The sequence below is a fragment of the Athalia rosae genome, chromosome 4, assembly GCF_917208135.1.
Source record: "Athalia rosae chromosome 4, iyAthRosa1.1, whole genome shotgun sequence".
NCBI lineage: Eukaryota > Metazoa > Arthropoda > Insecta > Hymenoptera > Athaliidae > Athalia > Athalia rosae.
The window spans coordinates 14,060,382-14,087,859 of NC_064029.1; the positions used below are offsets into that span (position 1 = coordinate 14,060,382).

Consider the following 27,478-nt stretch of genomic DNA (forward strand, 5'->3'; position numbering starts at 1 on the left):
CGATGTTCAAGATTCACGAAAAACACAAAGAGAATATTTGTTCTCAGATTTTTTTCTCTTCTCCTTCTTCCGCGAATCATTTTTCACTTAATAAAGCACGGAAAATGAGAAACAGTTATTACACATGACATCAAAGTCAGTGCTCATCCCACACAGCGTGTACGTTGTTTCCAACAATTTGTCAAGGTCTCATGCTTTTAGCCCACAAGATCGCAACGTCGTTGCACATGAATATCCACCTGGAAAATCTTTAGCCTTGAATTATTTGAGTATTATTTTCAGAATACCTCAGATACAGGTGGATACAGGAGGGGAAAGAATCAAAATCGAATTCAAAATTTAAATAACCAGTATGAAAAAGACCGGAAAATACGATGCAATACCTTTATTTATACATTTACAATCACCCATGAAAATTTAATCGCATATGTGTTTCTTTTTTCTGTTATAATTAGGTTTGATAATTTTCTTTTTTCAATTACCTTCTAGTCCATGATTTGTGAATTAATTTTCATCGTTCGTATAATTGTGAAATGATGAATCATATAAATAACTCTTTCAAATTTTACTTTATTTTATGTTATTTTTTTTGTTTTTCTTAAATATTTTTGCGCACGTTATTCGGGTCGACAGAACAGGCAGGGGCTCATAAGCCATTATCTATTGACCTGAATAAATAATGTACTATTTCAATGAATATATTATATTTATATTCTATTTGTCATATATCGTTGATAATATTCATTACAATTATCTGATCCTATATAGTCATGTAATATTTATATACATTCATACCGATAACTCGTAGATAAACTATAACATCGTTACATGTTATTACATATTATTAAAAATGATAACAGCAACAATATATATATATATATATATATTTATAATTTTAAATAAATAACATATCCATATATTTAAATTTATATTACTTTCTCAAAATCCTCATCAGCTTCATAGCATTCAATATTTGTAATTTGTAGTCACGGGTATATCTACTTTACACGCACTCAACTCTGTAGTTGGTTATAAATATCTACCTGAATTTAATATTATCTATCATACATATATGTTATATGTTCGAATACCGATTTTTACTTAGCAATTTTTTTTTTATACAATTTATTTACAATTTTCTTCAATTCTTGTTATCGACCGTTCACCACGATCATCGTTGAACGGGTATTATTCACATCTATGTACGCATGACAATGAATTTTATACTCAACACATACCATATATTTAGTTATTTACGTTGAACGAACTTTCGATATATTTACAGTATTCTAATAATTATTCGTACTTGTTACGTATATCAATATTAATAATTACAATCTTTCATTTTTTGAACCTCGAACGGTGGTGGTAGCCGGAGTCATTTTTCATATCAGAGAAATTTCTTATATTACAATCGATGCGACGTAGTTTCGAAATTTACATCGAGAGAGAACGTGCAAAAAAAAAAAGGGAATGAAAAGAATCCAACTTTGGATCGACATGTATTTCCAGTTGATTACTGGTTTTACTTTTTTCTACATCATCCCTTCATCCCCGAACGAACGCGAAAAAGCTCTCGTTTTTTCTTCTTTATTCTTTTTTATTTTCGTTACGAGCATATATTTAACCGGAATTTTTAACATGCACGACGAACATTGTCGATATACGCTCGCCACAACAGTCATCGCTTTGAACTGACAAAAGAAGTCATGGAAATAGATGTTTTCTGATCACCGAACCAAATAAACTGGTGCTGAATGCAAATGGCGAGGCAATATGACGGACAATACCCAACGCTGGAAATACAATGAGATCTCAACGGGTTCCGTTTTACTGTAAAGAGATACCTGTACTCGTATGCCTGTACATGGTATAACATATGTAACACAGGGATACCTGCACATAGGCGTACCTACATATGTTGTACATAGCATGATATCTACGTGAATAATGTTACCGAGGTTTATACAGACGTTTGGCAGTGCCGCCGTACAATTCATGTGGCTTCCTAGGGACATTCGCTTGAATACATGTTCGTACATTAGAAGATATGGGGTGTGTGTGTGTGTATATATATAGATGTATGTCGGTGGGAAGGTATGCGTGCCGCTGGCACTCTCGAGTACCAGAATCCAGACAATGTCCAAATTGGCTGGGTGGATCGGCTGTGGAACCACCAAACCAACAACCATCGTGTTCGCCGCCTGTCCCGAGGACATGCACGGATTATTACATGGAATATCACAAAGCGAGGATACGTTCGCGCACTCATCGTCAGCTTTAAGCACTCGGACGTGATCAACTGTGATTCGGCGAGATCCCCGATGGGTCATTCGCTCGGCATATTCTCTGCTCATTCGTAATTTTTTGATACGATTTTTACGATCGTCGCCTTTTCACGTGCACCGAAAGGCGTCAATTTTCCGGACATATTCTCGTCGGTTATTCCGAATACTCGTTCAAACGAATTGCAATAAATTTTCACGTTAATTATCATGAAAGGTGAAACAACCTTCGAAATAGTAAACAAAACGCGGAGAAACGAAAAACAAAAACAAAAAAACAAAAACTAAGATTGATGTATTGAAATAAAACGACAGCCCGTAAACCACGAGTAATTAGTCCGATGATACAATTAGTAAATTAGGTACGGGGCAAACCGTCGGGTGTAATTAGGAGTTAATGGTAGGGATTGCGTTTGACACTTCGGAGGGTGTAAAAGTACACATAAGGTGGGGTATGTTGGAGATTAGGTATACCTGTGGATTACGAGAAAGCATTTACACGGAGAGACGAAAACTTTGCGCTATTCTGCGTCAGCCAACTGCTTAGTGTGAGAAGCATTGCTATGTTCAGAGCAAATATTACCTCTGACATTCAACTGCGAAGCCAACCGTCTGCACAAAATAAAATGAGACTGGAAACGTTACAAAAATATTCTCATGCACAGTCGCCGTTGACGTACACGACTGAGAAAAGTGCAGTGCGCTGAATTTTCTTTTTTTTTTTTTTCTGTTTTTTTTTAAGAAAAACAAAAAGAAATTTTCTCTGAATTCTAGTCAAGACTTCGGGTAATCCAGACACCGTGTAGAATAAACAAAATTTCAACAAACTTTCCTATCGTATTATTATCTATTGCGAGTGAATTTCCCTCACGAGGTATTTTACCGCCTGACAGTAGCTTCGAAAGTACGTTTCGAACAAAAAAGAAGAACAAAAAAAAAAAAAAAAAAACTAGAAGAACCCTGTTGCGTTTCCTTATTTTTATACGCTTGTAAAACACTTTCAGCGTCTATTCCAGTGAAAATTTATTATAGTTTTCTTTCTGGAGTGTGTGACTTTCTGAATAGTGAGTTTCGAGTGTTTACCGAACAATGAAATGTGCAGTAGGTGAATGAAATTGGACGATGTATATATATATAAGAATATAAAACAGTTTGCTTTCTAGACTTTTAACACACCCCAACCGGTCAATGTACGTACGTACGTTCATAATGTTTAAGAGTCGGTTTGATGGATATTGCGAAAGAAGAGATTCACGTGGTACGGTATCACCAACTTTTTTCTTTAACAGTCTTTGTTTGACGATCGGATGAACATTTTAATTAATGCCTTGGCGTTTTCCTCTTTTCTGCGTGTGTCTTCTATCTGCTAAGGGAAAACACGGACGGCTCCAATATGTACCCAACAAGTCAACAACTCGTCAAAACAAGGAAGTAACATCTTGCCCTCGCAGGATCAGCATAAACGAACATCACCGTCCAACCCCCCCCTTCACCCCCTGACCCGCCAACTACCGAGGGATGGGAAATGTGGAAGCGGAAGGAACAAGGAGGAAGATCGATGGACCAGAATTATGGACGTGGAGGAGCGACTCCTTTACCGATATCTTGTTTTCTTGAAAAGATGTAGGTCCTTGAGAAGAGGAGAAAAAAAAAAAAGAAAAAAAATTCGAAACAGCGTTTGCCATATGATGTCGAATCGATCTCGAATGTCATATAGTTTGAGTTACAGATGCTAGATTGCTTCGATCACTCATGCCGGAACTTCTTTTTTTTTTTTTTTTTTTTTTATCTTTTTTTGATTACGTCCATCACGCGGTGTACCACAGTGAAATCTAATATTTCGTAAGTCCGAAGTTTTTTTCAATTTCATACCCGATTTGACGCAAGCGACCGCAAGATCTGTGATAAAAAAGAAGATTTTTTCGAATGGATTCTAACCGTTCATCTCACATCCACCGATGTATACGCGTTTTCTCCGTTTACTTATTTTTTATAGTGTCAATTTAGAATTGGATCATTTTATACAGTACGCCACATGATCCGCACTCAACAGAGAACTAAAGCTTGATATATACGTATGAAACATGACGTACGCCCCATTGTCCTTTTTCCGTCGATTGTCCTGCGTGCTGCAGTGAATATAACCCACGCGAGTGCAGCAAAGAGAATATAATAAAAAGATCAAAAAGGAATAGAAAAAGGGATGTAATAAAACCTCTACTTTATTTTACCGCAAGAGTGTCGTGTCTCTCGGTAAAACGAACATTCAAATTTCATTATTTCGCGTTGACAAAGAGACAAGAGAGAAGAATGAAGTTTTTGGAAATTTGAAAAAAGTGTCATGGCTCAAATTTTTCCCGGTTCAAAAGAGCTGTAGATCCGTCAAAAAAGTTTTTGCACGTGTCACCTTCGAAAGTCACCTTTGCATTATTGATGCGACGAGTCTGTCGAACGTACAGCTGCTGCGATAAAAATTTTTTCAAAAATTTACTGTACAGTAAAAATATGTATAAATCGCTGCAAGACGATATAAAATATTCTACGATATTAGAGAGACAGTACGGCATTAGTTCATGCCATTTGACGGTTTTTATTATAGAGAAATTTTTTTCAAACAGTATCAAAAGTAATTTCAAAAAATTTATGCAAAGTTGAGAAATTAGATTTTCATGTACGGCAATAATTAGCATAATTTACGAAAGGAAAAAAATGGGCACTCGTAATTTATTTCGACTTGAAAATTTATAAGGCTCGAAGATTTACTCGCGATTCATTGCTTCCTGAAGGTACGGGTGGGATAACTCATGATCTTTTTTTTTTTTTTACAACTTCTCTTTTTTCACCATTCTTCGGACAGAAAGTTTTTTCGATTGTCGCTTCCCTTATCCGGTATCCCGCATTCGTGCAAAGTCAGTTGAATTTTTTGCAAAAGTCCAATAGGTCACGAGTAGTATTTAGAGGTATGAAATTTTGGGTCGCGATTACAAGCCTCGGCAACCAGATTAGAGTAAACTGCAATTTTATATAGTTTACTTGTATCCGAGATTTCCGATTCAAATAAATCGAAAAATCGTTCTAATCGAAATAGGGTAAACTCGTGCAATTGAAAAAATTTCACTTGAATTCAATTAGTCTAAAAGTAAGTGATACTTGTATAATAAATGTTAAATCACTTTCGATAAAAGAGAAGATACGTATATAATACTGTATTAGATTCTTACGCGTCTTTTACGTAACTTTCATCTCGTAGAAATTCGATCGAGACGAAATTAGAGATCACAGTTCTGCGGAAGAATAATAACTGTCGGCGATCGATATCTCATTTTCAATAGAAAAATCAGAAGAAAAAAAAACAATAAAACCAACAAAATTGAACTGTAGTAGCTGAACCTTGGCTCAAATAATATCTGTGTCCTCTGAGAAAATTGTTTGCAATTTCTCCATATTTTCTACTCCTCCATTTTTCATTTACAGCTCTCCAATTATATCACACTATCAGTTCCAGACGAGAAATTCTATTTCGAAATCAAAAAGTAATAAGTATGAAATAAGGAATAAATGTAAATCAATGAATAAAAAAAAGGAAATAGACTGTCTTCTCGACGAGAAATTGAGTTGTGTGGTTAAATATTTCTACAGCGCACATGCACACTTATATCGATATGTCGAAAGACTGATGGGGTGCTGCGAACTAGGTAATATTTGCAAGGTGGGGTTTTCAAGCTACAGGCAAGAAGCGTTGAGTATGAATAATGCTTCATGATAAAGGTCGGAATAGACCGTAGAATTGAAAATGAAATTCAATTCGATTCGAAACTGAAATCGAAATGTTTCAAATAAAAAATGGCTCGTAGTTCTCCTTTACTCCAGTATGAGATACATTTTTTCATTCTTCTTCTTCTTCTTCTTCCATTTCAAGAATTCGATATTACATTCTCTTTACGAATTCTTTATTTTTCGCATGTATTTTGTCTCGCAGAATGAACTGCGTACCACGTTGTTTCTATGTCGTTATGTAACGTTTGCGTATATTGTGCAAGCTCTACAGGGGTGTGAAATACATCAGGACGAAAACAAAACAAGAAAAAAAAAAAATAGAAATGGCGGCTTTGGCAACGACCCAACCCATATCAGAGCTCATTCTAGTTTTAGATTGCCTCTCATTTCTCGTCTCGGTATACGGACTTCGTGTTACTAGCACTGCAATGAATTGCAACGAGTTTCTTGTTTTTTTTTTTTTTAAGTTTAGAAAACAAAAAATTTGTTCAAGTTAGCAAAGGAGCTTATCGAATTTTTTCTCTCAAATTAAATCGATAGAGATTTTAATTTTTTTTCCCTTGTTTGATCATGACTGACCACCACCTCCTGATATTCTGATTAGGTACACTGAGCACGTAATAAGTTTTAAACTATTCTGAATAAGTATAGAACGTCATTAACTTCGTCTTTAGTTCAGCGAGATAAATCATAATTTTCGTATTCGTTTAAAAATTAATAAACTTACAGCGCATGTTACATATTACAAATGTATAATTTTTATGGTTATATCGAAACATCGTATATAAGCGTAGTATTGACTAGAATTAATAATAGTTATTAATGATGTTAATAACATATCTTTTTTTAAATAACTTTAAATATTCATCTTTATTATAACCATCCCGTGTTATTTGTTATTAGAAGAAAAAAGAAAACGAATTTTCACTTTCTAGTTTTTCCCCATTATAACTCAGTTACTTTTTCTTGGTTACGGTGAAACAATTTGTTGCCTAGGTTGCCCCTTACCTGAAACAGAAACGTTTTTTTTTTGTTTTGCGGGTTTTCCTCTCACTTCAAAAGTGAAAATTTGAACCAAAATTAATTCTGAACTCGTATCACAGTTCGAGCTCTAGTTTTCCATGTCGCTCACCTTACGCGCTGCACAAATAAATTTTGCAATATACATATAATACATATTTTATCATGTAAACCAGTTTCTGAGGGAAGAATTGATCTCAGCTCAACGAACACAAAGACCGGAAGTATTCCAATTCAGCGTGAGGGTAGGTACCATGTTATTTGCTGAATTTATGCATAAGAAATTTGAGTGTACATAATATTAGCTGGGCTATATGGGGTCGTCGTTGTCGTCGTTCTTAACGGGATAGGCTACAAAATGGAATTTCGGAAGATTTCAGATTCCGGGTTCTGTTCTCGGAAGGCCAACAACCGTATTCCGTAACTTTTGAACTATTACATTTGCATGGTCTTCTGGACCCGCATATTTCCAATTTGTGAAAAGATAAATTCGAAGAATAAAATAATATCCCGGCAAGTGTAAATTTCGCCTTCTTTCGTCACTCGTGACCAAACATAACGTATTTTTTTTCGAACTACCAACGGAATTGAAAAAAAAAAACGATGAAACTAAAAAACCAAAAAGTAAATCCCATTGGTCCGACCGATCGAGAAAATTGTTGAACAATTAACTGGATTACATAAAATGCATTTGACCGAGTAAAATTCATTTCAATCCCCGCGGGGCATCCGATCGATCATTAGATACAGAAAAGCTTCTCTTCGTCGTCGTAGGATATGTGCCGTAGTCCCGTTTCATATCTTTCACCGATGAAAAAGAAAAAAATTCACTTTCACAAAATGCAACAATGAAATAACAACGTAGATTAATCAATCCGAAGACCGTCCCGCTAATTATCCGATGCAGCGGTAATGATTTTTTTTTTCTCTCCCTCCCTCTTTTATTCAAGAAAAAAATTGTATTTGATTAAATTATTTCATCAGGGTACGACTGCAGGTCGTTTGAATGATCAGTCGATAACCGGATGGCATCGCGCGACGTTTGAATTTTGTCGTGTCGTGAAATAAAGTTCATTAATTACTGAAATTACTCGAATATAGTGCGATACGTATAATCCACGTGTCACTCTCCTAATTCACGTATGATTTTTAACTTTCAAATAATAATAATAATTTTTATTTACTCAGCGCCACTCTATGTATTTTTTATCCATTAATTTTTTTTTTCTCCCACATTTTTTCTCAACTTTTTCCTTCGTATCCATAAGCTGGTAATAAACGACTTGATGTTGGGCTCGAGAGGGCGAGTTTAGGTGTCTATAATAAATTACAGTAGTGAATCATTCTTCCTAAACAGAAGCATCGTGGCTCGGGGAGGGGGGTGCTTTTAATTCACACCCCATAATCATGCAAATATCTATTTTACGAGGTATGACGTCGAACTATGGGATTATTCATGCAACTAGATTTCCACTGAACACGCATAGAATTGAAAAATGTGTCAGTCGCGAAATGAACCTTGAACTTTTATTTTTCTCGATCGTTTCTTTTTTTTTCTTTATAGAACATCGCCGCATAATGTTGATTCGCGATTATTAAACGAAAATTAAACCAGCGCGAGCGGTTACTAATGATCGTATATGGAAGTATACCTATAGACCCGGATGTTGGCGAATGCTAATTGGCTGGCTCACACCGAACTTACGTTGAGCTACATCACCCGCCTGGTTACGAAGTAAACTACACGATATACGGGCTTATATTGCAGTGCAACGGCGAAACTAACTGTAAAATAGTAGGTTGGGTACATGTTGGAGATTCACCTGCAGCCCGACAACCCCCTTTGATGTCGTTCATCACAGAGGCGACGGACATGTCGCTCAACCGGTGGAATAAAATACGATGGAATATAGTATATCGATTATCGAATACAAGAATAGAGATATACAGCGACGTGGACAAATTAAATTATTCAGATGAATTTTGAATGATTTGTGGTATCTAGTCTGATAAGGCATTAGTTCGTTTATTTTATTAATACTTTTTCATTTCTTTTTCTTGCTATCTCAGTCATATTCCGCGACATTCAAATCATGGCTTTCGAACACTTGCCAAAAGACGTGGTCTCAATTTTTATCTTTCTCTAAAAATCCATTTCGCAAAAGGGGTGGCTGGCACGTATAATGTACATACATAGCTACTTATTCTGCACGCGGTGCAGGTTCTCGTATAAGATTACAAAGCTGCTTTTTAAAAATCTGTAAACCGTTATAAGGGTAAAAATTTGAAAAGAAACGAGGTACTCCTTCAATCGACTTATCGATTTCCCATTTGAATAGCGTCCTATAAAACGCCTACAGGGCTCGTTTTTTAATCTCGTATATACATGTATATATATATACATACATGAATTTTTCACAGATATATATATATATGTGACGCGATAATCGCAGTGCCACGAGGAGAAAAAAAGTCACGACGATAAAGAAAAAGTGAATGGGGAAAAAGGAAAGAAACGAAAAAGTTTCTAAATAAATGGGGGGATCGATTTTTGCTTTCACTTTCTATAGATGTACGAGTTTTCACCTGGTGGTCATACATAGACGAAGAGTATTATAAACGAGGTACTTTCGTAAAGTAAAGTGGATGACATCCGGGAGTGCAGATATATATATATATATATATATGGAACATATGACCACAGTAGATAATAAAGATCTTGTAACTATCGCGTTTTCGGTACCCGGATGATAGCTGAGAAGAGAGAAAAAGGTAGAGAACCGAAGAAGAAGAAGAAGAGTGCAGCTATATATACTTGTTAGGAAATAGTCGCAATAAAAGTTGGTTTTATTACGTGACTCTGCAGACAACGAATTACCTAGGACGCGACGTCATATAGAAAGGGATGAAATAAACGTATAGCGTACGCCGTTAAAGTTTCGGTCAGTTCGCTTTTCAAGCTCTATTTATATGCGACAAAACAATTATCAAAGGGAACGATTTGAGAAAAAAAAAATTTCATCTCACTCTTAACATTCGAACCAAACATATATACATATATAAGTATATCGTTGTAGGTGGTAGTTGATAAGATGATCGTTGAGATAAAAAATTGCAGACGAAGCAGCACGTGACTTTCTCCGTTCGCGAAACTATAGGGGATGAAAAAATCGCGGGTTTGCGAAACGTGGCAAATCATGACGGTCCAATTGGCACGCATTGGATACTGTATAGGTATATGTACATACGAAGTGCGGCCGTTCTCGTATAAACATATACACGTATAAATATCGCGCGTATGAATTCATCCGTCCACCTTATCACCAGACTGTTTGCTCTGCACGGATACATCGATGTTTGCGCATCGCATTGATCGAGATAAACATTACGAATTACCTGTATCAGATAGATTACCTACCTCAAACATTGTTTGCATTCAGGAATATATTAATACAATTCGCTTCGCGATTCCAGGCGCTTTGTGAAAATTTATAACGTTTCGCGATTGCCTCCGAATCGCGTTAGACTCACGGCACACGACGAAGAGAGAAATAAAAGAAGGCAAAATCTTGTGAAAACAGAAAACTCGAAAAAAAAACATCGTCTGTAAACTCCACTTTGCTGGATTTTTTTTTTTTTTTTCATCGTTCATACGATATGCGACACCTCATTTTCAGCCCTATTGTTCGCGTTTGAAACTGAAAATATGAGAAGGGGAAAAAAAAGCGAGGGAAAAATAAAACCTACGTAGTATCAAAGTACGGAATTTTTTGACTAGCGAAAGAAGAATACATTTGTTTTTTTTTTTTTTTTCTACATCGCGCGCTATCGTGAAACACGATATGTTCAATTATTGCCTTTATGATAATTTGAACGTAAGGGCGAGTGCCATAATTTTTGGCTACTTTAATTTTCGTTAATAACCACACCGGGACTTTGTATTCCGTGGACAGAAAATTTAATTACGTCGCGCAGTCAACGCTGTTTCACTGGTAAATTGAAAAATTGCTCCGTTACACGAAACGTTCGTTCGGGAAAAATTGTTTCCACGATTGGTACGAATGAATCTATAATTACTCTGGAGAAAAAAAACAAAAAAAAACGACAAAATAAAATTCAAACCTACACACATCACGGGGTGGAATATTTACGAGGCGAGCGCATGGTTGCTCTGTTTCATATTGAAGTCGCAGACGGCGTGATTGAATTTGAAATGATCTTTTGTTCTCTGAACTTTCGAGAGTTATATGTATATTACGTGTCTGCGAACTGTGCATATAGTGTACTTGTGGCGTTGAAAGTTTTATCTTCAATTAAACTTTAGTCTTAAAATTTTCCTCTTCTCGGTGTTTATGATTGAATTTTTATTAAAAGTTTATATAAATCGAGTAGACTTGGTGGTTTACGGATCTTATCCTACTCCCGCGGCATCGGGAATTCAAAATCCGTCGTAACAGCATTTTTCATTATTAGACACTGACCTTATACGAGGCTATATAAATTTATGATAAACCACCGCCCGTTGCAACGGCCATATATACGACGGAATTTATTCCCGAATATCCTGAAAGCTTTATTTTTTACTCGCGTCTGAAGCCTTTTGAAGGCAAACAAAAAAAAAAAAAAAAAATATGTGAAAAAAACCATCGTCAACAGCCTTGAACAAACTAAAATTTGCAGACAGCGAAAAAATGGGGGAGAAAGACTGTACTACACACCGCGGACGAAATATATCCTCCAACATTTTTTCCCACCTGTAGGGATAACAGAGTGGGTGGCAGCGGGCGTTATACGCGATATATGTAATCTAATTTACAGCCAATTACGAAGAAGTATTTCACAACGACACTATGTTTAATCCGTTTATCGTGACAGGAGGCAGATGTCGAACGGTCGAGTGGTTTTTGTGTTTTATCTCCGACGCCCCGTTTTGCGGACAGGTAAATTTCAAACAATCATCGTCAATTTTTATCCTCCGAAAATTCGGCTAGAAATAAATTCCAGTCTTACGCGCGATACACCGGTTCGATTCAAAAGGAGTATAAGTTATCGATAAACGGCGAGAATAATGAAATATATCGATGTTTGCTTATAGAAATCGGTCATTAATAAGATTGGCTGTAACAAGTGGTTCGATAAAGAATGGATCCCGCGTCGAAAAAATTCGCACTAAATTTTCCTGCATAGTTAAATAAACCTGAGAACACGTAAGGAAAAGCTAAAAAAAACTGAGCTTGCAGCCCGACGTTTTCCAATTACAGACATCCGTTCGAATCTATACGTACATGCGTGTAATGATAATATCTCCAACAAAAAAAAAAGAAAACAATCACATGTAATACGTACGTCCGCGCAAGTTGAATTTCTCAAAAGATTATAAGGTTAATATAATAAATATAGGCGTAATAGGCGTTCTCTGTCCCGTAATTAGGCCCTTAAGTGTCTTTTCGACCACAGCTGGCTGTGGTTTTGTGACTCCTGCAAGAAGTTTTCTTTGTTTTTTTTTTTTTTTTACGCCGGTGTCTAAAATATTCGCGGTTTCGTGCAGAAAACCGCGCCTAAATATACGTGTGTTTGCGCTTACTTTACCTATGTGCTTCGTAATGTATATCTATACCTACCTTACCTACTCACCCTGCACTTACTCGCATTTATATATTTACAAGACCTGGAACCTGCGGTAAAAGAGGTAAGCACCCGACGCGTACATATGCACACAGAGTAGGTAATAATTACATGCAGAACGCAAAGAATGAAAGAACAGTAACAGAAAAAAACAAAATAAAATTATTAGATCTAACACAGATTCTATCGGTGAAACGATCACCAACATTATTCGCATTCATTATAGAAAACAAATAGTCGTTAAATTTGTTTTATGCTTCCCTATTAAAAGGTTTATTTAAAATATTATCGTTGTCGGCCGTTTTATGATGATTTCTGACGTCGATACTTGTTCGAAAATTAATCCAGTGATTTCCGAATCGAATTATTTTACACGAAATCATTTTGGATATGAAATGAAACAAGTAACATTTTCAAAGCGACGCGTATTCGATAGCGAGTGTTCGTCTTGTTCTGACATTTCCGATTTCTGGTCACGAAATTGAAAGGCTACACTTTACCGTAGGTATCCTGTAGTAGTTTGCGGTTAACACGCTCAGAGTTGAGTGACTGTTTAGCCCGACACCACCGAGTAACGATCGATGTATCAAACCATTTAGAAATTTCGCTCAAGTTTCAAACACGAAAGGGCCGTACGTATCTAACCGGAATCTCATCTGCCATTACGCACTTCTGTTACTGCTAAAACGTACACAGACGAATGTACTATACAGATAGAAGAAGGAATCCTTTTGCTGAAGATGCGAAAACTTTTCTACCTTTCTCATCAAACTTTACCCAAAAAATACCACGAAAAACACGCTGAGCTTTTTTTTCTCGTTCTTTCTGCGCCCTCAACTTTTCCATTCATCGGGTGAAAAAGGCAGATGCCCAAAAATGAGAGAAAAACCTTTTCATAAATTATTTTGATATCGCTGTCAAGGCGCGGGGATGAGGTCATTCGGGTCTCAGCTCTGTACGTGCATTGTTAGAAAATTTGTTTCTTCATTCGAAGAGGTAAAATTAACGATATCGAATCAGGGAATGGAAAAAAAAGCGATTAAATTTTTCGCGTTATCGCGACAGTTTTTCATCGATCAATTTTCTGAAATTATTTAAAATAATATTAAAATGATAATCAAACTATAGATTGAAAATTAAAAGCGTAAGAGAACGTGTTAAACTCGAGCTATTCTTATCTAATCTATCTTAATCGTTTTAATCAGAAACTAAAAGTTTTCTAGGTCAGTTGAGATAAATCTATCTCCGAGCTTTCAGGTTTTAGATCACGTATAGTGGGTTCGGTTGGACCGATGGAATCTTCGAAACGTATTGTTCGAATGACTCGAATAGGTACGTTCGTGAAACGCGAATGTACATAACATCCAGATAAATCACGTTCGTCGTGTATACGTACACAATAAAATGTTGTGTTCGAAACGTCCAACTTTTTGAATCGTAAGAATTATTGAGAGGGCGAAGACACGGAGAGAAAGTATTCTTGAATAAGTTCCGCGTCTCTTTGCCGTAAGGTAGGGGGAAATTGAATTTCACTCGGTCATGTGCTTTTATATTCTAGTTGAATTCCTTCAGGTGATATACTAGAAGGTGTGATTCCGTTTTACGCTATCCCAAGTAAAGAATTGGGTACCGTCTACTCCTTCCTTCCCTTTACCTATTTTATTTTATTGTTCGTTTCCCTTTTCTCTATCGGGTTCTACATTCTAGGAATGTGAAAATTGTGCGTTCTCCCCCATCGTTTCCGGATCCGAAAACAGTGTAACTCGATCGTACATGCGGGATCCGGGTGTACCGTGAATAATTAAATTTCAATTCGAACTCTTCGAGGGGGTGAAAAATAACGCCATTGAAAAGGAAAAATCAATTTACCGGGTCAGCCTGCCTTTCTTTCAACGTTATGAAAAAAAAAAACAATTGGAAGCGCAGTTTTGATCGGACATTTCGCTACCGAAATCAACGTTGATTGGTTTTTATTAATGTTTTTTTTTTTCTCCTGTAACACCGTTTAGTCCGCTGGGTCTGTTCTGCAGGGAATCGAGTCACGACTAAATGGGGATCGCGTAAGGTAGTCCAAGGTTCTTGATTAAGAGTAACTTTGATATGGTATTTCGGTCACGTAAACTGTCGACAGCTTGTAAACTACGTGAGAGACTCCCATGATAGGGGTCGGAGCATTAAAATTGGCCGGCGCAGACACAATTTCTTCCCTAAACGACGAATGAATCAATCAGTTATCAAAAGTCAATTATTTATCTTTCATTCGGTTACTTTGATAAAAAATTAAACCTTCCATGAATTCTTTTCATCGCTTGATTATAATGAATCATATAGTAAGCGAAAATTTCCACAATTTTCCACATCTAGCAATCGAGTAAATGGAATAGTTTTATGCAGTTTCATTTCCACAAGTGTACTTCAAATACCAAAGGTAGTCTCCAGTGGTGTGAATTCAGTCAGAGAATTACAAATGTCATTAAATAGGTGGGTACTAATGAAAAAATTTTTCCATCTCCTTTTTTGTCGAAACTTTTTCAAAGCTATTCAAAATTCGTTGGAGAAAAACGCGGTGCGGAGCTTTTTCTATGTTGTGAGACGGTTTTTTTGCAAATGAATAGAAAATGAAAGAAAAAAGAAAACATTTCAATCGATTTGAACGTTGTATATTTCGATGAGAATAATTCGACGTAAAATATCATGTACGAATGATAAGTATGTGAGGTCAGATTATGGAGAAAAGCAATTTTGCGTAGCGATAATTTCGCGGTTCTTAATGAAACTGGTTTTTTCCCCAACCCTCCGACTGAAGTTACACTAATAAAAGCTAAGCTAATTCGTGACTACTGCTGTAATCTTCAAGTTGATGGAGCTAACTAAATTTTTAGCTAATGAATACTGATTAGATTCGTGCTGGTGGTAAACTCCGACCAAACCATCGTAGAGTGTGGATCTCAAAAAAAGAAAAAAGGAAAAAAGAAAAATGGAGTAGCCTGTATCACAAGTTGATTTGGGTTCACGCGAGGGTTGACGACGATGGTAAAACGCAGTGTTCAAAGAGAGAGAAAAAAAAAGTATGTGACTGAGGGGGTGGAGTAAACGAAGTATTGATGTAAATGTAGTTCCCGTTGGTACTGCGCCTTAATTCAACTTCGTCGCTGTTTAATTTTCATATTAGGTTATCCCGTGCTAATTACTTTTATGGGTACCTAACTACCTAACTGTCTACCTACCTACCCACCTCGGAGGTGGTACTTATGCTAATAAATGAAATGAAGGTCACAACTTCTGGTAAGACCGTACCGCGCAATTAGCAATATGCTCAATTATTGGTTTACAAGCATTTGCCCAGACGTTGTGAGAAAATTTAAAATACGAATGAATGGAGAAACACGAATAGAAAATTTTATTTCACCAACGAGAATCCCAGTTGTGTATACCGAAAATATTGTCCGTATATATTAATTAGTTTTTGCTAATTATTTACGAACAATTCGGAACCATCTGAAATTCCATACCGCCGCTCTAACTGAAGATTCCGTCCAAGTGTACCATTGCCATGAAGAACATTGAAAATTTATCGTCTCATCAAAAGTAGATGGATGAGATTTCAACCCCTAATATCACATATTTTTCGTATATAGTTACGTACATGGATATGAACTCAAACTGTCGCATCGACCGGTGCAACTTTCTCGCATTTTTATCGATCATCGCATAGCGTTTCTTTCCGTCTAACTTTCTAAACTTTAAAAAATTTTCAACGATAAACCTACCCCTCTGTTTTTCTTCCGTCAGATGTTAATTTTAATATATACGTCTCTACACGAGCTTTCTAGGGAGGAAAAAAAAAATTTCTCTTCATCAAAATCTAATTACAGTGGCACAGGTACAAATATTACATCCACTGCATAATTCGTTGAATTTTCTCGCCAACGGATATTCGTGAGCAAAAAAATTGTTGAAACCGAAAAACCCAAATACATCTGGGTAGTTTTAATTATCGATGATTTGAAGTACGTGAGCATTTTTGTTCATTTTCAAAAGCAACGATTCAATGACACGCCCGTGTGTCACGGTTCAACGAACGATGTTTGTTTTTTTTTTTTTTCTTTTCTTTTATCATTATCTCCGTGGATTCTTTTCTCTCGGTATTCCGTCGTACGCTACCATTATAGGTTCGAAATCTTCGGGAAAAATACTGACGATATCCATTGTTGAAAGAATATCGAAACCTTGAGCTTAAATCGACATGTTGGTTCTACGAGGGAGAATTCACTTCCGTAACCGTACGTATATGGATAGATATCATTTAGGTTCCTATCAATATATATTTGTATACATAGAATAGATATCCTGTAAAGGTTCCGTATGACGTATCGTTAGGAGGTCGGCGGCGTTTCTATTCCTGACATTTTCAACTCCGCGCGTATATGTACCATAAATATATATATATACATATGCGTATGTAGATAAACTTCACTCAAGCAGGTTACAAAATATATCTAGAGTTTACCCTATGACCGCGTCAATATTATTCCTCGTAGGTACATACGTATATGTACGTATCCCGACAGTGCAGTACTTGCAGGAGAAACAGCAGCTGCAATTTCTGGATGTACGAGACGGTTAGATGCAAGATGTAGTATGTGGTTCATAGTGGAGCATCAAGATTCTAGAAGCATTCGGTTGTTTCTGTACCAACGTGTATGTAGAGAAGCCCGGAGTAAATTGCGGGAAAGGGATTCAATTTCGAGACACCGCTTGACGTACTAGGGGCTACACTTGTAACGACGTACGTAAGATGTACAGAACCTTGGATGACTGGAGATGAAAATAAGAGTTGGAAAAATGTCGTCTGCGAATCAACGGATAAGAATTTGAAACGAACGAATGAAAACGAGAGAGAGAGAGAGAGAGAGAGAGAGAAATAAAGTTGGACAAAAAAAAATGAGAAAAAAAAAACAACCGGACGAAAGAAGAGGGTGAAATTACACGAAGTTGAGGGCGATGGGGAGAAAATTTTTTTAGACGAGAGTGTTTAGATGGGTGCGCGTATATAATACCGTCTTTAGGCAACCACTTTGATAACCAATGAACCATCGGGAGTCAACTACAATCTCGAGCCAATCGATTTCTCAATTCTGAAAGAACCCAATTTTCTCATATATACTGCAGACTGGTTCTGTATAAAGGCGCCGCCGTCGGGCTTAAATACCAATTGTCAAGGCAGACAATGAAAAAGGAAATAGATATTCAACGAAATCTTAACACTTATTGAACACACATTTTACAATTTCTTACGAATAAAAAAAAAAACTAATCACGGTTGTCTCACGGTAGAATGAAATGGAATTTTCAATTTTCTCCAACATCGGTGTTGATTTTGTTTTTTTTTTTTTTTTTTCTTTCATTTCCCCTCTTTTTTTTTTAGTAAAGCTTTCTTATTGCATTCCAGAACTCGGTGAAACGAAAAGAACAAATGTAATGAAAAATTGGAAACTATGTTCATCGTCTTTTAGAAAGAATTTCTTCAAACTTTTGCACTCTACACGAGAAGAAAGAAGAAATTAACCAAGATAACAAACGAACAAACGAATGAACAATCGAGAGTTATTCCGGAATTCCGTTTGCCGTACTTTTAGCATCTCAAGTACCGGAGCTTTTTTCATCTTATTTCCGTATGAAAATCATATAGTTATAAATTTCGTACAGGAGTATCGTGACCGTAGGGGAAAATCTTTGCCAGAGAGCATGATATAATCGTAAATTTGGCAGACCTTACGACGTTCCAGATTACACAAGACCCGAAATGTATAGAAATGTGGTAGAGTTATGCGTCATAGGATAGAATATGGATTCCATTGAAATCGGCATATTTTTATATCAAATTTTCCCATTTCAATAAATAATCGTTATATCCTCAGATCGCTATACGGATATGAATATAATTCAACGATAGATATTTTCTTTATCTGGATATAAAGGACCAATAGTTCGCGCCAAACTACAGCTGAACCTATTTTGTCTGTACTTTATGTAGTCTGGAAAAATATGAAGGAAAAAAAAAAAAAGTAGAACAAAAATGAACAATCGGGTAAGAAACGGGGGGGTTTGATTGATAATACAAATTAGGTGAATCGCTCGTGAAAAACGAGATCACTAAATAAAACGCAAGAAAGAATTTAGCAAGCTCGGTTAATACTGACGCGTGTAACTAAACGACTGCAATTCATCCGCGTAGTACAGAAACGACCCTACGTCCGTCGCGACGTCCTGATCCTTGCGAATCTTATGAACCGAGACACGAAAATTCTCATCTCTATATTTCATTGCTCTCACGCACCCTTTTTATCACACCTGTGAAGTTACGGAGAGAATAAAACAAAAAAAAAAAAAAATCATAAAAGCCTCAGTCATGACACGAAATATAAACCACATCCCTTGAAAAGTTTCGATTTATAACGTACTGTTCGTTTTCTGATATTAATGAAAAAAAAAAGATCCATCTACGTAATTGAAAAATATATTTCGCTGGAGCTAAGAATGAAGTAAGAAATGAAAGAAGCACCGCAGCCGGGGTTAGACGTTGAACAAATTTTGAAATTTTGTTCACGAGGAACACTTTTCTTTTCATTTTTCGCTCCTGTCGACAAAATTAAGACGCTGATATTACACAACGTCAGAGGGAAAAAAATTTCGTTTGAAAATATCGTTCGATATGAAATTCGCTCGATGACGCTGATACCCTATGCATAAAAGCAGTACGAGTATACCTGGAAGATGGCCACGTGTGTGGGGTGAGATTTGAAAGTATAATGAGCTATAGGCTACCCCACTATTGTACGGTACATATTAAAACGAACGGCTTTTCCTAGTGAAAAAATAATTCAATCTGACAGTAATAATTATGAATCGATTTTTTTCACGTAACGATATATTAATTTTGTCGTTAATAAAATTCAATTCTGACAATGAAAAAAGGATACAAACCGAAGAGAAGATGAAAAGAAACTGAGAGGCATCTCATTAAACGTCAGCCGAGAGATAAAATCGGCAAATTGGTATTCCGAGTTTCCGTAGGATGAGTCCATTTTCAATGGAATGCAATTGAATTTCCGTAATTCGGTCACGTAGCGGAGTCGGTATTGCACGTGCTGTTCAATGATTTGGATAGTTTACTCGAAATCGAGTATAATACCTAATCACGTATAATCACCGCACGATCGGGCTGCACTGATCCATGAATGAATCTAAAGAAATAAAATTGAAAAGAAAAATTACACGTTCTCCGGAATTTTTCGCCCCGAATAATCTCGATATCTGTGCGCCGAATTGGGATATAGAAGCGACACGGTCTGAAGATGAAATAAATTTCGAACAGACTGTAAAAACTGGTCGAGGAAAAAAAAAAAAGAGAAAAAAAGAAAAAAAAAATCCATATCGTACGCAATCGACGCCACACTGCGTAAGCGCGCCTTCAATTTAAAGAAAAAATAAACATATTCCTGTCGAACGTATGAAATATTAGCCATTTATTCTACGTTCAACTAACAAGCGTATAAATTCCGTTTCTCGCGATAATAAACATTTTCACAGATATCTATTAGCGGTTGAAAATTTACTGTCTATATTCTCATCCGCATTTTCCCCTGCCCTACTTCCAGCTATCGCTTTTTCACAGTTGGTTGATTATTCTCGAGTGTATTTTGACTCATTGTTCAGTTCGTGTATTAGGTACAATAACAGTAGCGACGGTGGAGACTAAATTGTCAAATGATCCGAGAGGAGTCAAATCGAGCTACTCGGGGAGCGCGGAGTTCTCACGTTTCTCAACAGAAGGCGTCGAGTAAAACACAATTTGTTCCTTCGCACCGATTTCTGTTTTTTTTTTTTTTTTTCGATCACGAACGCTGGAATATTTGAACATACGTCTGACGTGATTCACGAATTTCCACCACGGTCGCTTTTACACGAAGCGCTTTACCCACTGCAAAAGTAATCCGGCAAAGTATATTTTCACATAATTTCTCAGTTAACATTTTCTCGTCAATTATCATGAAAACCTACCAAAATCTAGAGAAAAAATATATATTCAACACCCGTAATCCCCAGAGATGAGTGGGTTCAAAGGCTTGTCCCCTTGAATTTTATACATCGTGGCCTCAAGTGTATACTAGCGTGAGCTACAAAGTTACGTACATGCAAATTCCAGCGAACCGATTCGCAGATTAACTTTGCGAAAAAATATCTCCAACTTTAATCCCAGTCAATTTCGATATTTGGAGATAAAATTATACGTGAAAGTCTAAACTTACAACCAAAGATTTCTGAGGAAATGAAAAAGCAAGGAACGATGCTCATATAAAATTTCTAAGCAATCAACTCCGATTTCCCTTATTGTTAGTATCATTTGGGATAGGTTTTCTACGTGATGTGCAGAAAACTAAACTAGAATAAAATAGAATAAGGGAAAAACCAAAAAAGGTTGTTTCGAGTAAGGGAACTTTCCGATTATTGTTATTATTATTATTCTCGCTGAAAACGTGCGCCGCCTCCAAACGATCGTTTTAATCAAAATCTCGTTGGCTCTGCCGTACGAAAGCTCCCCGCTCTCTATGGCCTAACCCTCGTCAAAATAATATCACTTTTGTCTCGGTAAATTCGTACGGTAGATCTCGGTGTAGAGTATAGTCAGGCGATGAGAATTGAACGTACGAGTAGAAAAAAAAAAAAGGTACGAAGCAATTTTTTTCTACTTCTGGATAGAAGAAAAAAAAAAAAAAAAAACAAAATTCATAAGGGAAGAAATTTCGGGAATGCAACCCTCGGGCAATTCCTGCCTCCGAAAGCCCACGTATGTACCGCCTTTTTCATTCTTTCCTGCGATCCACGGCGATTTTATTTATTCATTTTTTTTTTTTTGTTCGTTTCTTCATTCCTTCGCCTTGATTCCTACGAAGTGAAATATTTCTATTCGGTTTACTTACCTATAGTATATCGCCCGTGCTGGCTGCTCGGGTTGTTTTCGTGGGCGGTCCTCCAGGACGATGGTGAGGATCAGGGCGAGGTCTGCAGTATATTACCTTGCGGAATGCTTTTCGAAAGTTATCGCTTAAAAATGCGTATAATATCGGATTTACGCAGCTGTTCATGTAGGCGAGGACGTGGCTCACTATTTGTACCATAACCGCTGCGGCCGACATCGGATAAAGATCCAGAGATTTTATCACCAGAATTAACTGTAACGGGAGAAAAAAAAAAGCAGAGAAAAGGAAATATTAAAAAATTTCATCAACTCGAATTACGATCTCATTGTTCTTCCGACTAATTTAATTTTTCGTACTAGTTATAATTAAAAGGGTTGTTGCTAAAAGGTCGCAGGTGACTGAAAAATTGAATAAACCTTCGTTTTCCAGACAGGAAAAAAGCGTGATTTAAAATATGTCCGAGAAATGTATTCGTTCAAGCTAGTCGTGGTAACCCCAATAATTATTTCTATTCATTAAAATTATTCAATTATCGAATGATTAATTTTTTTTTCGTTCTACGCCGAACAAATTGTAATTTCAAATTACATTTTCGTAATTTACACGTGTAAATTCTTTCTCTGAAAATTGTTATTTGCACTGAATACAGAGATGATGTAAAATTGATTGAACACGCGAGTTTACACTGCGTGCGATGGACTTGATTATCATTCATTACGATCATCGCGATTATCGGCATCATGTGTCGATCGTCGTACTTCATGTAAGTACGCAGTCGCCGATGGACTGGGCACGATTCGAATACCCGAATAAACGCGTAGCGGATTAACGAAACGGGATATTGGTCGCAACTGGAGTAACGTCATACGAGGTATACGTATACGGGAAAAACGGATATGCAAAAGCTACAACACCCCCAATGGTCTGTTTTCCTGGTACAGTAGTCAACAAATAGATCCGATAGATCACGTTTCTCGAACGTTGATGCAACGTTGAGTGTACGCTCCGGCGTGCTACGCAACGTGACTAAAAAGTAATAATTGAATTTCAAGCGAATAAAATATAAAAGCGTTGACGCAGATATGAAACGACGTTAGAAATCCACGCGTTCAAACGAACGTACGGATAAACTGCAAAAATGAATCATCAATTTTTACAAGATAATTCAACCCTTCGATCAATCGCTCAGAAAGATTTTACGCGGTACAAGCTCTGCGGAGAGTACGATAATCTATATGATCAGCTGAGCGATTTGAAAACGAGTAAGCAGACGACCGCTGCTTCTCATTGTCAGTGAAAAAGTTGGCGGTGATGTAGAGGTGGCAGAAGATTATCTGCTCCGTGAATTATGAGATTTTAATTATCCACTGTAAAGTTATTTTACAATACTTCGGTTTTGAACATTACTCCTAAAGAATTATTATTTTTCACATAAATTATATACCGTTCTTGTCGCATGTGGTGCCCATTATAAAATCTTGTACAGCCAATTATGGTCGCGTGACTGAAATTTTATTATTTTTTTTTTTCACCGCAGCTGATTATATTACCGCGATATGAAATTCTTTTTAATTTATTATTAATTTCACGTGATTTGAATTATATATATAGGTAGCACATAAATCGCGTTACCGCGTTACTTTCGCGATTGTAATAGTTTTCGTCTTTCCCCCCCCCCCCCCCCCCCCAGAACGTGACAATTACGAGGTCATTTCTTGGCATAATTGAGTCCGTCGAAAATAATTCACGGCTGATGGCTCCCGTAAGATACGTGCGTTGGGTAACCATTTATCGAATTTCCAGACCTGCAATCCATTAGGCTATAACGAAGTTTTCTCCACATACTTAGTTAGAATGGTCTGCACCAGAAATTCTCACGTCAAACGAACACTCAGCTAACTGAACCATGGGTATTATAAATAACTAAAGAAGCAGCTCGAAAATTAAAACTTCAATTCACACGAGTTCAATTTCCGTAAATAATCAAGATCTTATTCAGGTCTACTTTTTGCAGACTTTTCAATTAAATTAGGTGTAGCGACAATTTTTTTTTTCTTTTTCTTTCTCTTCTTTCTTCGTCGCACTTGAGGAAAATATCCTCGAGTGGTTTCTTCTGCTGCATTTACGAATTTCAAATTATACTGCATCACTTATACGAATTGACTTTTTTTTCCTTCTCCTCGGGTATTATACATGTATAGGTATTTTTCTTCCCCGATCGTTTTTTCGCTCAACGAGATAAAGTATGCTTAAAGTCTTATCTTTAGAAATCCGATATGCAAGTTCGATACATTTAATGAATAATTCAATATATCTGTTGCGTTTTAATTTAACTCGAACGGGCTCAAAGATTTATAGTTGACGGAAAATTTCCTCGAGAGAAAAAATACAACGGACTAAAAAATTTCGAGACTCAACGCCGCGCTCCGTAGGGTTGTCGCGAATTGTCCCGTTTGTCTACGTGAACACGGATGTATTAAAAAATATATTTACGAAGGTAAAGTGGCAAAGCTCTGACCTGAATTGGACACCAGCAAATCGCGAAGACTCCAACGACGACCAGAACAAGTCTGGTTACTCTTCTTTTCCCTCTGCGACTTTCCGCGCTAACGTGAGCTCCTCTCCATAGTCTGAGTAGCATACAGACGTACAGACCACAGATGAGAGTCAGGGGTATTATGTAGCTGGTCAGGAAGAACGTTACTTGGAACAATGGCCAGTTAAACTGCGGTAGAAATCTGCAGGCCGTTAGCTGCTCTGTTGTAGAATTATACGGATCCTGAAACGCAGAAAATATCTACGTACATATAAGAAGAGGTTCCCGCTGATCAACAAATATTCGAAATTATCGTAACATTGATCAAGTGAAAGGTGAACAATGATGATAATCACCGTGCGAATAATGATAATAATAATAATATTGATCAAAACGTCAATCAATAGCATACAACGAAATATCGAATTACACGACGGACAAAAATGATCCATAGTCGCCGCGTACCCGTTCGGCTGAGAGATAAGACGCCAGAGAGGGTCTGCTTGTTTTTTTCACTCTTTTTCGTTACGTTATCGCAAGAATTCTGTCCTAATTTCTATAACTGTCGTTACATGACAGCTGTCATTTGACTGTAGGTTGGGCAATATTTTTCTATAAGCGGCCGTCGTCACGTCCGAGAATATAAAAATAACGTATGGAATTTGTAACAATATCTGCGAATTACGAATCCCACTGAGATTCCCCCCAATATGACCCCAAAATTGAAGTATTTTTAAAATCGATTGCAGGACACTTGATCTAGGAACACGAATCCATCGATCGAATTGAGCTACGAATTTTTTTCCGTCGAGATATCCTTGATTTTTGTAATTTTGGATCGATGAATTGACGATAACTCGATCGATTTCATAAGGCTCGTCTCGTTTATATCGTATTTCAACTTTCGATTGGTCATCAAACTCTTCAGTATAGGATAAGAACGTCCTCCCTGAATCGCAAGAGACATGTCCAAGCTATACGTGGGCCGATCATATACCTGTATAGCGAGTTCATCAATTAATTATCGGAAATTTCGGATCACGCTCGCGTTCGATTAACTGCGATTAGCGTCGAGAGCATTGTCTAATGGAATACAGAATGATCATGCTTGATAAAGCAGGCTTTGGTCGAGGCAAATTTTAATCCGTGTTCGATGGTTCGTATGCTATCGAATGTCTGCAGACAGTATAATGTAATACTAATATATTCATATGTACAGAAATTTGTAGCTCACAATCAGTCCCGGACTTGATTAGAGTTCGAAATCGGACGTTTTTGATTTTATAATACTCTCCGATCTGCGTAGCCGAAAGAAATTTTCTTCACTCTCTTTTACATTTTCCTCAAAGATCCGTTATACGCAAGGTAGTATCAATGGGGTAAGTGAATCCTTGAATTTATGTTGAGGAAAATTTTCATCTCATTCTATTACGCGTTATTCAAGCGTCATGTACGATCGATTCGCGGCTCTTGACCTTATTTTATATATCACTTTATTCATTTTTTCGAAACGATTCATGACTCGAAGCGCCTAATTAAATGGAAAGTATAAAGAAAAACTTGACCAACTCCGATATCCATAATACTCTATATATCGTCAGTCACGTAGCAATGCGTTGAAAAAAAGAAACCCCCAAGTTTTCCTTTCATTTGGAATTTGAGAAGAGGATTCGTGAAAAAATATATATATGTAAAAATAAAAGAAAACAAGGAAAAAGGGGGATGTACGTATTTCACCGGCTAATGACATTCTTGTGATCTTGAAAACGTATAAAACAGCCAAGTGGTTTGGAGCGATAAAAATTAAAGCACGAGATGATTATGTAACCCGATCGGATATCCCAATTTTTTTTCTTTTCAAATACTATTCACCGTTTGTTTTTTTTTTCTCAATTTTTCTCAATTTGATTTCATGTACAGCAATTCAAATAGGTAGCACTAGCCGATGGCAACGAGAACTTCGTTTCACGAGCATCATCACGTCGTTCTCAAATAATTCACATTTATCCGCGGGGGCTTCTGTACGCGCGTCCGTGAAATCGTAGAAATTTATTTTCTTTTGGATTTAATCGAGCCACGCGGCTGTTACTACGCAACCCGAGTACTTCGGGTGTAAGGAATACTTTTCAGTTCTCGTAAATTCTAATATAAAGTAATTAATACGAAGAATATTCATGTAATTTGGAAACCCCGAAAGTTGAATGGAAAATACCAACTGCACGGATATTAAATTGGAAAAGTCGGATTAAAACGCAATTCCAAAACTTAATTCAATCTTTAGCGATGAAAGTTTGTCTATGAAGCGCGATTGTACATCCGAAAAACCGTTCTCATTATCAAATCTTTTTAATTCGTTTGAGAAGAAAAAAAATTAATTCCAACTACTCGACAACGTTTATCGATCACATACGACACGTAGTAAATCTACGACGCAAAAAACTATTTAAAGAAATATTAGATCTCTTCGATATTTCGTGGGTTACGCCCTCCCGGTTTTCATCCCTCGGGACAGATAAATTGCAATTTCACGTCGTTTCGGTATCAGTGCTTCTCGCTCGTTCAAGTGTCGAGCAAATGCATCAACGATTCGTGACGAATCGATATATCCCCGGCAATCTTTGCTCCCCAGATTCGATGCGACGAGAATTTATCCGACGTCGGGTAAAGATTAACCGCGGTACGGCTGACGCGTACGTTTTTGAAATTTCTATTTCTCAAATTACCCGTTAAACTCTCGAGCTGATCGTTCCAAAACCGAAGGAACAAAAATGGACAGATTTGAGTCAAACTTCGAGCAAATCCAACCCGTCTATCTTCCAGCTTCTACAATAGTCTTATTACCCTCAGATATTCGTTAAATCTAGTTAAGATCCACTTAAACCCTTACGATGAGTTGGGTCTGCGTATGTAACAGACAAACGATTTTGGAGCGAGGATCGTTTCAGGAATAACGGAGGTTAAGTAACATGATTATTACATAGGGTTTGTCTTTGACTGGGTTCACAGAATTTCCCGGTACCTTAACCTTCTGTTATAATTATACAGTACTCGACCTCTCGACGGGCCCGAAATTCTGAGGTGGCATAAATTTAGGCAAACAAAGGACCGCGAGAATGGCCGATGAACAGAAAAACGAAAGGAACACCAAAACAAAAAGGGAAAAAAAAAAAACAACAAAAGACCGAAAGGGTTTACACAACTTCTGTCCCGCGGACATCAAAAACAGGAACACTTTGTAAAGTACGTTAAAG

General features: G+C 36.9%; 1 protein-coding gene across 3 annotated transcripts in view; it reads right to left on the reverse strand.

Moving 5' to 3' along the window:
* Positions 1-27,478, reverse strand: part of LOC105693581 (allatostatin-A receptor-like) — a 40,991-nt gene that overhangs the window by 5,711 nt on the left and 7,802 nt on the right. Inside the window, exons 3-5 of one of the 3 annotated variants that reach the window (XM_012413610.3) lie at positions 24,210-24,470; positions 21,692-21,943; positions 551-7,070 (exon numbers count right to left, since the gene is read on the reverse strand). In XM_012413610.3, the coding sequence (XP_012269033.1) occupies positions 21,692-21,943; positions 24,210-24,470 (513 nt within the window). In that variant the 3' untranslated portion in view covers positions 551-7,070. Of the gene's footprint in view, positions 1-550; positions 7,071-21,691; positions 21,944-24,209; positions 24,489-27,478 lie in introns of those variants that run through there. The other 2 variants (XM_012413609.3, XR_007278170.1) reach the window with 2 other exon arrangements.